We start from the raw sequence: 13,966 nt of genomic DNA, 5'->3' as shown, positions 1-13,966 counted from the left end.
AAGTAAGTAGCCACTAAATCCTGGTGTCTTTTGAAAGATTTAAATTATTAATGAAGTTATCGACACTGCCTGATGTTTGTATGGAGCGCTCGATTTTGGAGATGTCTGAGGTCTGTGATCCTGTTCCGACGATTTGGTCTGAGCAGGAGGGAACACAGGTGAACATAATCCAAACATAGAGGGTGCTCCTATTAGGAAGACAACCTTCTGTTGTCTCTAACCTTATCTGATCTCATTTCAGAAGTCAGTATAGCTGATCGCACAGCTGTTGTCATTAACATCTATGTATGCTGATTTTGTCAGAAGAATTTAAAGCAGTGCAGTAGCAAGCTTTAACTAACTACTGTTAGATTGATTTTGAGGTGCCTGATCAATTTTGGGGGGTTTTTTGTTTGTTTTTCTAAATTTACCTCTAGTGTACGCTATGTAACTATTTCAGTTAGTTGAAAACATTTTATACATAATGGAATTCAATTCTCAGTCATCTTTTTTATAAATAAAATGCTTAAAGTGTGTCATATACATTTTCAATATCAGTCCAAAGGTTCAGGATTTAAGTGTGTGTCTGCTTTATGGGAGCTTGGCATCCCTTCTGTCTGGAAGGATCACAATGATCAGCTATTAGTGTAACAATGGGATATGTCTTTACAGTTTGATGGGTTTATTTTTTGCATGTAGCCTCAACATTTTAATGGCTTGTGTTTTTATTTCTTGGTAAACTGGTGATTGTTTTACAGCAATCATCAAACTCTGGGCCACCACAGCCATCTCTTCCTCTCCTCCCACTTGTAGCAGTACAGTATGTTTTCACTGATTTTTCATATAGAAATACCAATGTTACAGTACTGTGCTTCACAGTATTTGATAATGTAGACTACCTAATGGTGTTGTGGTTCAGCTGTCTTTTGCCCATTAATCGATCTTGTGGTTAAATGACACATCACTCTCATGGATTCTCACTGTGATTTTGGTTTTGCCCAAATTCACTTCTAAAAAATTTAAAAACAAAACTAGAATACCCAGTCATCCAGTCTCATGGCTCCATCTCATCACACGTTTTTCTTATGTTTTAAGGAATGCAGCTGATTAACTTTTTAATGCTGATTAACATTAAATTAGTGCATGTACTGTCTAGTTTGGAAATGGGTTCATGCACTTTAAGACGTACTAGATTCGGGTGCAAGAAAGCAGGTATAGAAATTAGGTTCCTGGAGCCCTCCTTGAGATTTACAAATTTTCAGTTGTTAGTTTAATTCTCTTTTTTTTGTTTTTCCAATAGAATTTGGAAATAGTTGATTCCAGAGCCTTAAACCAACTAGGGTTTGGTTTGACTAAAATGCTAAGGATAGCCATTTTAATTAGTTCAGTTCTGCCAATGAGGGAAAGAGGTAGGGTCATCTAATTGTTCAGGTAAGCTTCTTGTTTTACAGAGTACGTTAATGAGGTTCACCTGAAACAAGTGTGGCAACTTTAAAAGATTATTCACAAGTTTAGGAGGTTCTTGTATGGATGTAACAGGGTTTTGGAGGGAAAGATACGATATTTGTGCACTGACTAATCTTGTGATGTATGTGTGTGCTTTGTATTCTTTGGATGTTTAAGCTTTACCAGATAGCAGCAGCTTTTGGTAAAAATGGCAAATAAAGAGGAGGAGAGTGGGCCTTCTTGTCTTCTACCCATTTGCATATCACTGATATCTTTGTGAAATGCTTTTCTGCATCTAAGTGTAGTATTATTGGTCAGTTGTAAATTATAGATGAATGGTGGATGAAGTAGTCTCCATGTATCATAGGGATGTGCCAGTATCAAATTTTCATGCTACAATATTGTGGCCAAAAATATCACAGTAAATGGTAGTGTCACAATAAACAAACTTTCTTGAAATATTGCTATTAGTGTTAAATAGTAAAATTACTTCACACCATGATTGCCTTGGACTTATTCAGACTATCAAATCCGAACAGTGAACTGTACATTGCAGCTTTGTTGGACTCAGCTCTGGGTCTGTGTCTTTTAGGTTCTATGAGCCTATTCAGGTTTTCATTTATGTTTTGATTTCTTTTGAGTATTAGTAGTTGTGACAAAACCGAAACAACCCGTAGACTTTTGATCACTTGTACTTTGTTTATTTATGATGTTTGGGTCTTTAGATAAGGTCGAAATCATGAATTGATTTTAGTGAGTGGAATATTTTGGTTATGACATAATCAGAGTTTCTGATCTGATGCACCCAGGACTTTCTGGAATGCCGGAACTTTCAGTGAGTAAATGTTACCTGCTGAGTGTTAGTTAAAAGGCAGAACATTAGAACATAAAAGTGATGGACTGTGGCACATTTATGGGGCTTTTACAAGTCACAGCCAAAGAAATTAGAGTTAGACAGACAAGGAGCCTGGTTCACTGGTCTTGCTGTGTCATAGCTCTGTGCTCCCTTGTTGTTTATCAAACCTGCTAATCAAACACCAGAGCTGTGCTGTTGTGCCCTTTAAAATGGCAATAGTTGGTGGTATTGTTACCATCAGAATATTTCATCATGTAGGAAAAAATAGTAAAAATGGTATACCGATTTGTGTATAATTACATTGATATTTTAAATTGATATCGATGTATAATTTAACCTATGTGTAAGTTTTAACTTTATAATGCAGTAATTCTTCAACATTTATTTATATTAATTTATTTATATTAATTTATTTATTTTCTGGTGCCGCTGGCGTGGCTTCTAGGTTCCAGGCCCAAGTTTACTGTTTTTATATCAGCTATTCCTTTTTCCTTCAACAGAACTTGGCAGGCATTTGGAGATAGTCATTTGCCTCCAAGAAAGAAGCAAACTCCTCACTAGTGAAGAGTATATTTAAAACATTATCTTCCAGTAGCAACAGGACTCCTTTTAGTCAAGAAGTCCACCACTTTTACTACACAATCAAGTCCATCTGTCCCCCATCCTACCCAGAACAACTCAATGCTCTAAGTGCAGGCATTAGAATGGGATAAATGCTTTTAGCTTTTAGTCCGGCACAGTTCCACAGCAGATGTGTGTGAGGTCCAGACTTCTTCATGGAGAGTCATCGGGTTCTACTAGTCCGCAGACACCCACCTTGTCATCATCATCGTCATTCTTCCTTTCTTGCTCTTTCATCACCATTCCTGGTCTTTGTTCCTTTCTTATTCACATTATTTCTCTGTATCTTCATTTTTATTTTATTTCTCTTTTCCACTCCATTCTCAATACCTCCTTTTCACCTGAGTTAGTTGCGAAGGTAAACATTAGTTACCTAGATGTATGTTTGTTGGTTAAATACAGTAATCAATTTCTTAATGCTGATTCTCTTAGATGCATAAATGGATTCAGATATACGAATAGGATATGCTTTGTCATTTTTACTGTAGTTTGTTCAAATAAGTCAATTCAGAATTTTTTTTATAGATTTATTAGTATTAATTACAGTTTTTCTATTTAAATGTCCCATTACATTTAAAAGATGTCAGATGTGATGTACAGTATCCACTTGCTTTATTTTATTTTGATTCTGTTTCTTATAGACAGGTTTTGTTCTTTCATCTTATTTTTCTATTTTTTTCCCATTTTTTTTCCACTCATCTTTTATAATCTAATCTTTTCTTTAGGAATTTCTTAGTCTCATGAACTTGTGAAACATGTCCCAGGCACTGTCCCAGTAAAAGCCACATATCTTCCAAATGCCTGGAAGAGTTCTTGTTCTGCCCATTATTTCAAGGGTACTTTGTGAGCTGACTTGTGTGAAATTTAGGCAGATAAGTATTGTGGCGTGTATTTCACATTAGATACAAATTAGAAATCTACATTCTCATCCAAGCCAAGACTTGATCAGAACCTAGTATATTGCTGGACCGTGTATGGTCAATATGCAAAATTGAGGACATACAGTCCTGGTTGAAATTATTGGCACCCCTGAATTTTAAGTACAGAATTTAGAATATCGTCAGAAATATATGCAAATTAGCCAATTATATATAATCAAAATATTTAATAAAATGTCCAAAGTTACTGAACAACAATAAAAAATACAGATATAAAATGTATGCTTGACACAATCTTTAGCACCCTTTTGATGACTTAAAATTAGTTCCTCAGACAAAATAAAAAAACAAGACTCACCTGTGCTTAATTTTCAATGTTCACGTGGCCTTAATTAACCAATGAATGATGGTTTTACAGCATCAGAAGGGGCTGATTGATTACAGTTTCTTTTTCACAATGGTGAAGACAAGAGTTGTCTTAGAGCATGATAATTCTATTATCAAAAGTTTCACAATCATAAAACTGTTAAGACACTTCCAGGGTGTGGTGCTAAGAAGAAACTCAATGAGAGTTGGAGCAATAGGAGCAATTACCCTGAGGCACGGGTAAAAACAGGATAAGAAAAGTTCAAGCAAACATGAGGAGAAAACTGACAGAAACTAGGTACTTGGCCATACCTCTTGTACCACATTGGTGATTGAGCAATCTGGCAGAGACTGGAGGGATGAGCCGAGGTTTAAATACTGCAGTAGTTTGTGGAGTTGCTGAGCTGAGGAGTCGCAGGTGCTCAGCTGTAATCAGATAGCCACACCCAGCCAGACAAACACATACACACACAGTCAGGAAGAAGGACAAACTGGGGACAGACAACCAGACAAAGGAGGGAGAATGGTGGAAAACACAGGGAATGACGAAGAGGGTCTACCTGTGGCAGGTTTTGGAACGATGTGTTAGACATCACTCTCCACCACCATCATCAAACACCAAATGAGGGAATATCTTTTAGAAGAATGGTGTTCCATCCCTCCAGTAGAGTTCTAGATTTGTAGAATCAGTGCCAAGGAGCACTGAAGCTGTTCTGGCAGCTCATGGTGGCCCAACACCTATTAAGCCACTTTATGTTGGTTTTTCATTTAATTTGTAATCTGTCTGTATATCACATTGTTGGTTTTACATGAGATGATCCCTTTGATAGTGAACACTTTCCCTGTGTGTGGGTGGTAAAATGTCTTAGTTTTACATGTGAAATCCACTACTGGTTAGGTATACCCTCTGTATTTTTGTATTGTTTGTCTGTATTGTTTGTTTTTTTTTAATGTATTTTATATTAACCTGCGGCATTAACAGAGGGCAGCCAAAACCCACCACTTTGCTCATTTTCATTCTACAACTGTTCTTGTGTCACCAAATTCAGTTTTGAGACACTCTGTATTAAGAAAGGCCTGTTACCTTTATCTTCTATCAGCTTTAAGGACACAGTATTGGGATCATAGTAAACATACTACAGTTTTTATCATATTGACCGAAGGTCAGTATAAACTGACAGACTTTTTAAGAGTCAGGTTATTTTAGTCGCAGTGCCTACATTTCCCATAAAGCAACACATCATGCATTGGCTCCAGTAGAAGGAAGACTGTGTGAATCACTGATGGCAGTTCACTTGACCCAAATGAATAAAATGTGTAATATCTTAGCAGTAAGATTGTTAATGGTAATGAAAATGTTTCTGATAAACATGCCTCAGACAGTAAGACCCTCAGTGCTTCTGCTGAGTTCTTTTGCCCTTTAATTATTTTTGATAAGAGCTCATTTTGAGGATGTTTCTTCTCCTTGTTCTTTTTTCTTTCTGGTCCATTTGTCTGAGGAGAGAGCCATTATTATCTATTATCGTCTCTGGATTACAGCTCATACAAATGTAGATAGTGCCTCGCCTGTCACATCTGTTCATTTTACATAAAAGCCATTGTATTCAAGCTTAATAATGTGTTATTGTATTATCTAGCCTTGTCTCTGCACTTTCTTTGCAGACAGTCATTGTTAGTCAGAGGATTGAGCTGCTAACATGGGCTGATTCCGGAAGAGATGCAGGAAGGCATCATTCTTGGCTCTAACAAATTATTTATCAAGGCCTTTTTACATTAGCATAAATATATTGTTCTATTAGGAGCTATTTGAGATATTGATTTTCATTATTGGCACTGACAAAGGCATAGACCTGTGGAATGTTTGTCTAGTTTTAAAGGGTTACCCCAGCAGTTTAGCATCGCACTTTGTAAAATGGGGGGAGGTGCAAAAGTCACAATCGGTACAGAAGCCAAGATATTTTCAATTGTAATGGCTTCTACTGGTCAAGTTACAAAAACCTTGACTCATATATTTCTAATTAATTACTGTTTTCTATAGAGTTGTGAAGTAGGAGGAAGTGGTAGTTACTGAAGTAGTTTTCCTCAATCTAATTTCTCATTTCAGTTTTTTTTTATTTCTCTATATTTTATTTATTATATCTATATTTTTTATGATATCCTCAATGTTCCACAATATAGAAATACGGGAGTCTCGTTGATAATGTAACAATACTTGTAGGTTTATGTTATGACCATTAGTTTTAATTGAGTTTGGTATGCTGGATGGCTCTAAATACTACGCTACTCATAAGTTTAGGCCTTGGCTGCTATGAAGTAGAAGCCAGTCAGAGGCACAATTAAGAGATGTAGCAAGTTCACAATACTTTCTCATTGTGGTTTAATGTTCAGGTTCAAGTTTCTTCAGTGACATCTTTAGGTTCTGCAGCAGATATAACAGAATTTTAAGCTTGATTGATAGATGCTTCTTATTCAGACACAGCTCGAAAGTCAGTTAAATAGATATTTTCAAATGCATTTTTTTCTCTTTTATACCAATGATTCTACCAGGAGAGTTTCATGTGCATCCAAACCTTGAAGTGCTCGAAATTTCAGTTAACTAGCATCGTCTATGAAAAAAATTAACAGGATTTTTACTTCCACAACTCTGGACAAAAGCTTTGCAACTCTACTAAGCCACTTTCAGAAATGTACTCCTTTAGATTAATCTGATGGTAATTTAAAGGACCATTGTGTAAGATTCAGAATATTTCAAATAAATTATTAATTGTTGAATGTAATTGTTTGGACACAACTTTTTCTAGGATCTTAGATAAAAATTGAATTTTTGAGATAGGTCTGTAGTACTCCAGAGTGGCGGAATTTAACTTTTTTTTTTTAAAGCGAGGCTCGACCAGAGCGGTTTTAATCAAAAGGCAGGGACAGAGCCAGAGGTCAGACAGCTATTTACAATCGATAAAATATAAGGACCAATAGTAGTCTTCTGCAGTAGTCTTGTAGGAACCTCCAAGGGGCAAGACTTAATGTGCTTAACCATATCATTGAGTGCAGATAGCGACACTAATGTAAAAGGATAGAAAGGAAGGACGGATTAAACATAAAATGATCTGTGAGTTAATGGCTCTGAGAGGGTGGGTACTATCAGTCTGGGATCTGATTTTTTCAGTTTTATCAGTAAAAATATTTTAAACTGCTCACAGTAGTCAGGTGATGAATGCAAGTTAATGTTAGAGAGGGCACTAAAAATCCAGTCAAGTTTTTAAACAGTACTTTTGAATTTTAGGCATTCTGAGATATCAACATGGAAAAGTTGCACACGCATCATTAACTGCAACATTGTATTTCTTTATTAAATCTTTCATAAGCTCATAATGAACGTGGAGTTTGCAAGCCTTCCATTTACGTTCCACTTTGCTTTAGCTGACAATTTTGCTGTCTTACATAATACTATTCTACTGCATCTAGTTTACAATACCCAGTAATAATACAAAGATATTACTTTTATTTGTGTATTCTCCCTTCAACACAGCAACATTATGCATTTAACAACAAATATTACATAGTTTCTGTCAAAGGTCTCTTGTACATATTTTTCCTGTTGTTTCACAAATACAAAATCCAGTCATTATACTATAGTTACTATACACTGTCTGATTTTGTTCCAATATTGCCCTAAATCCCCAAATTCCAGCTTATTGTTAATGTTTTTAAATTTAACACACTTTCAAGTTAAATTTCAGGACAGTGCTTGTTTCTAGTTAAATATGCCTTTCAGCAGTCTGGTGTGTTAAAGGTTACGTAGATTCTAGCATGTCTAACCTATCTGTTTTTAAAATAATAAAAAATACATAGAGCATTTTTTTATTTTGGACAGTTGTGCTTAGAAAATCATTAATGAAATCTACCTCATGCTCCTACTGAAGTTGAATGCACTAAGTTCCGTTGGACAAAAGCATGTGCCAAATTATGTAATATAATACAACATCATTGAACTACTAATGAAATGTAATCACCATATAAAAGCGTTTTATTTGAGATATTCATAGTTTTGGAAAGTTTATTGATTCAGTATGTTTCATATACAAATGCAGTTCAAAGTGATTTACATAAGGCAAAAAAATAAAATCCGTAAGAAATGTAGCATAGGATAAAATTATAAAAATATACATTTAAAGAAATTAAAAAGAACGAAACAGAGAAATGTGCTTGCATGCATGTGCTAGGTGGATAAATTCTAAGTACCTAAAGGCACGGTTAAAATCTGTTGACAAAATATACTTTATTAGGTACACCTAGCTAAAACTAATGCAGTCTAATACAACAGTCCTGCAATAAATCCTCCTTTTATGAAAGGTATTATGTTCAGTCTTTTTGAAACTGCTTTAGAGAAGTGCTGATTCAACTGATCATTTTAGAGGATTTAGTTTGTACAATTCTGTTGTATTGCATTATATTGTCAGAGTTTTCTATTATTTTGTCCAGCCCACATATATCAATTAGGGTAGCTAAACAACAGAAACGCCTCTGTGTATATCGCTTATTGAGTGTAAAGATGAGCTTGCATTTTTGGTGGGAATTTGACTGTGGAGAGTATTTTTGCAAATAGCCGTAGCTAACTAGCAACCTATGCTCTGACACTCTGTGTTAGGAAGGTGCCAGTGTTATGTCTGTGTAACAGCCTGATATTTAAATTTACCAGACCCCTCTGCCTCTCCTTTCCATATATCCATTCTTTCAAATATTGGAGTCATAATGCATTAGAATGAATGCCAATTTTCACTCAAGTTGGAACACATGCATGGGTGTATTTTTGCCTCAGTCTGAACCAACTAGATAGATATACTGTGGTATAAGACTGTCACTTTTTCAAGTGTGAAAGAATTTGAACACATATTTCATTTGAATTTTATTAACCCATGTCACCAAATAGCAAACTGTGTATTAGAATTAAAATCATTGTGTTCATTGGTGTTGCCTGACACTGCCTCACTTGAATGACCAACTGATGTCACTGGCAGTTAGGACAGTTTCATTTTATAAAGTCTGCAAACAGCCTTAACATACTGTGAACTTTGAATTCAAATAGATTACAGATTAAATATTTTATTTTTCAAACATTCAAACTATCTTGCAATCTTTTTTGTATTCAGTCTAAACACGTTTTTAGTCCAAAGCTTTCTTCTTCTACACAAAAAATAATTATCTATGTTTTGCAATTCAGTTTATATTAAGCTGATAAGTAAGTTTGGGCACATCTGATGGTTGATTTGTTCAGTTAACTAGCTAGTTTAAGTGAATCTGTCGAAACATTGGTGACAGAGCAAGGTAAATGTGGCTGTTATCTACATAATACTTATATGTGATTTTATTGTTTTTAATAATTAGGCACAATGGAACCACATTAAATTTAAATTAAAAATGCTAAAGTGAGGCCTGGAGGACACCTTAGGTAATGTTGGTCCACCAGGATACAGAGTTGTGTAGCTAGATAAAGTAGTCCCCATCTTAGAGACAAGGTACAGGCCTAATCTTACCGTACTGAATGATATGTTTAAAACTCAAGCCTAACACTAAACAAGGCTTACAGCAAGGCTAACAAGGCTTTTAAATGTAAACCCAACTCCGAACTAAGCAAACCTGAAATTTTGATAACATAAGGACCAGCCAAAAAGTCTTAATTAGCTGGTTCTTGTGTTTTCCAACAGCTGACTTCTTTGTTGTTTCTCTCCACAGCATCCTCCCAACGAAGCAGGGAACTCTGCTGGGCCAGTACCTGGGAGCCTTCAACCTTATGGACAAGTTCAAGGGACGCTTCAGAAAACAGGAGTGAGAGAGGAGAATAAGAAGTGAAGGATGACTGAAATGGGAGGAGACAGAAGTATTAAGCCCATCCATATCAACACCTCTTTTAATCTTAATCTTCCTAGTGTATTGGTGTAATGTAGTGGCAAAAATTGGATTGACTACAAATTGAATACAAATATTGAATGCCTAGTAGTTTCTCTATATCTTACACTGTGTAATCCGTCTTTTAAGCATAAATATCCTTAATATGCTTGTTTTAAGATTACATTATCATGACATGATGGAATCAAAATGTGGTCTTAATAAATAACACAAATGTATTTTTTCAAAGATTAATAGGTGATAGAAGGATCCTTCCTGATTTTAATGTTTTAATGTTGAAGTGTTCATTAATTCAGATCGGACACTGTTCTTGATCCTTACTACCAGTTGAGGATCTGATGATGCAAAGATGTATCATACAGGGAGGTCAGGGATATCTACAAACAGCCAAGTCAGAACTCAAGTGTAATGTTTTCTGAAACTCCCAAATTCAACGTAAATGTCTTTTCTGTGCATATTAATGATGTGTCTGTGTTTTGTGGTGTGTTCGTCCATAGCAAATGCCACACCAAAGAAAATCATACTGTAGCCACAACTACCATTGCTTCAAAACAGGGAAAGAGATGGAAACATTAATTAGAAGGAGCTACATTACATTAGTGGGAAGTGGTTATTCAAAGAAACTGAATTAACACATACTGTACTTCTTCTGCTTTAAAGAGGATAATTTTATAAATTCTGGGCAAACTTTTCTTTTCTTTGTGAATATGCTAACATAACAGTGTAATCACTGTAAATTATGCTAATCAGTCTTCTAGCAGGAGAATACACATTTTTGACACATAGCAACATCAAATGTAGGTGAAAATCTAATACTATGTATGTGTCTATCAATATACACTTCAAAAGCTGAATATTTCTATTAACAACATTATGTGTCCATAATTATCATTTATAAGGGGTTTTAAGGTGCATCTTTTCAGAGTTTTGTTGTTAATCTGGCTAAGTGTCATATCACATTAAAAACCAGGCGCCAGGACCAAGTGCTCATACTCAGGTACAGTGAACCCTGCTAAAAGAGTTTCTAGATATGTGATACCTCAGTTTGTGGAGTTTGGTAGCTGATGGTCCAGACCACTGAAAGCTCTTAACATGAGTTCAGACTACACATGATGTGAATTTTCATCTTGTGTTATTTCCATGAGTTTGAAAGCCTGATTGTTTTTAAAAGTCTGCAAACAGCAAATGGACTAACCCTTAGGATGTTAGCTGTGATTAGCTAGCACTGTACCAGCTAGCAGTACACTAGCATGTTACAGCTAGCTAGTGTGTAAGTGGAGATCCCTCTACTTTTCTTGTTGTTTTCATATATTCATGAATTTTTGTAAAAAAAAATCCTGGAGATGATGACAAATATTTCACTCAAGTTGCAACATTTTCAACTCATGTGGATTAGCATTCATGTAAGTTTGCTCCAGCTAGGTTGCATTTGTATAAACCTTAGTTTTGCTCTGACGTTATATGAAATCATACCAAAATTCACTTTGCATACAGTCTGAACACACCTTTATTTTTGTTCTGTGATCTTAGGCACACATTATTAAACAGGCTTGTGTCATCTTCAGACTCTGTACTTACAGTACACTTTGGGACACCAAGACAAACTGAGGTATCTGGCAAATGTCAAAAAAAAATACCACTGAATTAGCAGTGGCTAGATGGAATTAAGAAGCATCCTTAATTTCCTAGTGCGTAAGGTAAACTTCAACATCCATTAACTTTTCATTTCCTACAGTGGTATTCCTCTTGTTGATTCAGGTCATCAAGCTAAATTAATTTCAAAAGCCACAAAACTGTTTACTTTATGGTTTACTAGCAACACTCACAGCTCTGCTTCATCATTACAATGGTGCCTGCTATTTGACCATGGTCTTCATCTATTTATCGTTGTGTTAGAAAATTCATAGGGAGCCTGAATATTACAGTATACTTTCACTAATATGTCCAGCAGGCAGATGGAAAGGTGGTTGTTTCATGTGGATGAAAACATGTTCAAAATTCAGGAATAAGTTTTTCTTGTTTTGTTTTTTTTTTAAGTAATGGCCATATATTTTGCTCTCAAAACATATTCATTTCCACATAGATGTTAATGTTCTTAGCTTGAGACTTATTAAGCACATTCACTACCATGTAGCACTGTCTGTAAAGGCAATATTATAAAGGTTATAATGTATCTGGAGTACATATCTATCGTGGATTCTTTTAACTTAATGTGTCATTGTTAATGTGTCATATGTGATTGCCATCATATGAGTGTATGTAATTTGTTGATATTGACATTCTTATGTGGAACACAAATTCTGTAAAAGACAGCTTAATTACTAATATATCTATATCGAATGGCCTGCAATTAAGAGTATACCCCTGTTGCCTTAATCATGTTCAAATCATGTTATGTTAAAGAACTCAAAAAGAAAATACTGGAAATAAGTAAAAAGAGAGATTTTTTTGTCTTTGTATCTAACGGAACATTTTAGTGCATATTCTGTGTTTCCGGAGCAACTGTATCTCACAGTGTTTGAAAGTGAACTAGCTGGAACTTTTATTTTGAAAATTCTGATCATTACATTTTTCCATTTCAAATGTTTGTTTCTGTGTTTTGAATCTTTTGATAAGCATTATGACTGAAGTAAGTTACCTTATATTTCCCACAAGAAAACTTTATCCTTTTCAGAGTACATTAAAAAAATCACAATCCCATCACATTATCAAAGTGTAAAGTGTTGTTTGGTCATAATTAATTACATTACACCCTGATAATCCCTTTCACTCAACTGCACCAATATAGGAATTAAAGTCTATTATGTTTTTCCTAAGAAGAATATCTGTTTTAAATCTGCTATCTTAAAATTTGAGATCCAAGTTATTCAATCCTTTTTTTAAAATAAAAATCTAAAAGAAGAAAGTAAAGAAAGTTCATGAGCAAATCAGACACTCTATGGTCTCTTAATTCAGTATTTTGCTGTTGATCTTTACATTTTAGCAAAATTTGGAGTTGAATCTGTACCAGACATCTTAATGCTGTGAGTTTCTGCTGACACTCCCGCTGCCTCAACGTGACGTAGCTTCAGTATCACCTCCTTAGAATGACATTAAGCCTATTAAGCTCCAGCAGAGGTATGATTTGATACATTTTGATTGCAGGTTCCTGCCCTTTTTCTCACAAAAGATGAGAATAAACAGCCAACAAAATGGTCAGTACCAGTGATATGCTCTAGTAGGTTTCATGATACATGAGAGACCTACAACTTGTAAGCACTTCAACTGGGAAACGATGAACTGCTATAGACTGTTGTAACAGCCTGTGGTGATTAACATGTGCTGGCCCCCGTTTATTTAACTGTACATGGATAACTAAGAAAGCTTTATTTGACACAAACCTGGATCGTTCAGATCTCTGAAACAGGCCTAAAATTTAACTGTAGCTGTTGTCAGAGCAGCAAGCCATTAACTTCAAGAGGCAGTGCAAAAGGTCAGTTTATTTAGAGTTAGCTGGATTATAATCAAGTCTGTTTTGTGTGGACCATACATGAACTCATTTTCTCCTTTTATCAATATGATCTACAAAATATCATTATATACTGCTAATTTAATAGAGATTCTAGATCAGAATCTGAATCCACAGATTCTGATAATTATATAAGAATGCATAGATATTGGATTGATGAATAAACATGTACATTAATAAGAAATAATCAAGATCTCTTAATAGCCCTTGTATTTATAATAAAATAACAATTTTATTTTTACAATAAAGACCTGAAAAGAAAGTTTGGGATAATATGAGCAAGAAAAAACTCATTAAACAAAATGTTTTTGTTTGTTTGTTTTTAACTTAAATTTTATTAATTTCCATATTATTATTACAGAACAAACACAACCAATAGTGTTTCAGTCACTGCATAAATTTTTTCAT

The 13,966-nt window shown here is 34.9% G+C and overlaps 1 protein-coding gene across 1 annotated transcript in view; it reads left to right on the top strand.

Annotated features, from left to right (window-relative positions):
• Positions 1-13,847, top strand: part of LOC120798871 (epidermal retinol dehydrogenase 2-like) — a 60,715-nt gene extending 46,868 nt beyond the window's left edge. The window contains exon 7 of the mRNA XM_040143653.1: positions 9,877-13,847. Coding sequence (XP_039999587.1) covers positions 9,877-9,973 — 97 coding nt within the window. The 3' untranslated portion in view covers positions 9,974-13,847. The remainder of the gene's footprint in view (positions 1-9,876) is intronic.
• Positions 13,848-13,966: the final 119 nt, after the last annotated feature.

Source organism: Xiphias gladius, chromosome 14 (assembly GCF_016859285.1).
Source record: "Xiphias gladius isolate SHS-SW01 ecotype Sanya breed wild chromosome 14, ASM1685928v1, whole genome shotgun sequence".
Classification (NCBI taxonomy): Eukaryota; Metazoa; Chordata; class Actinopteri; order Istiophoriformes; family Xiphiidae; genus Xiphias; species Xiphias gladius.
The sequence above is the reverse complement of the archived record's forward strand: the minus strand, read 5'-3'. Positions and strand labels throughout refer to the sequence as shown.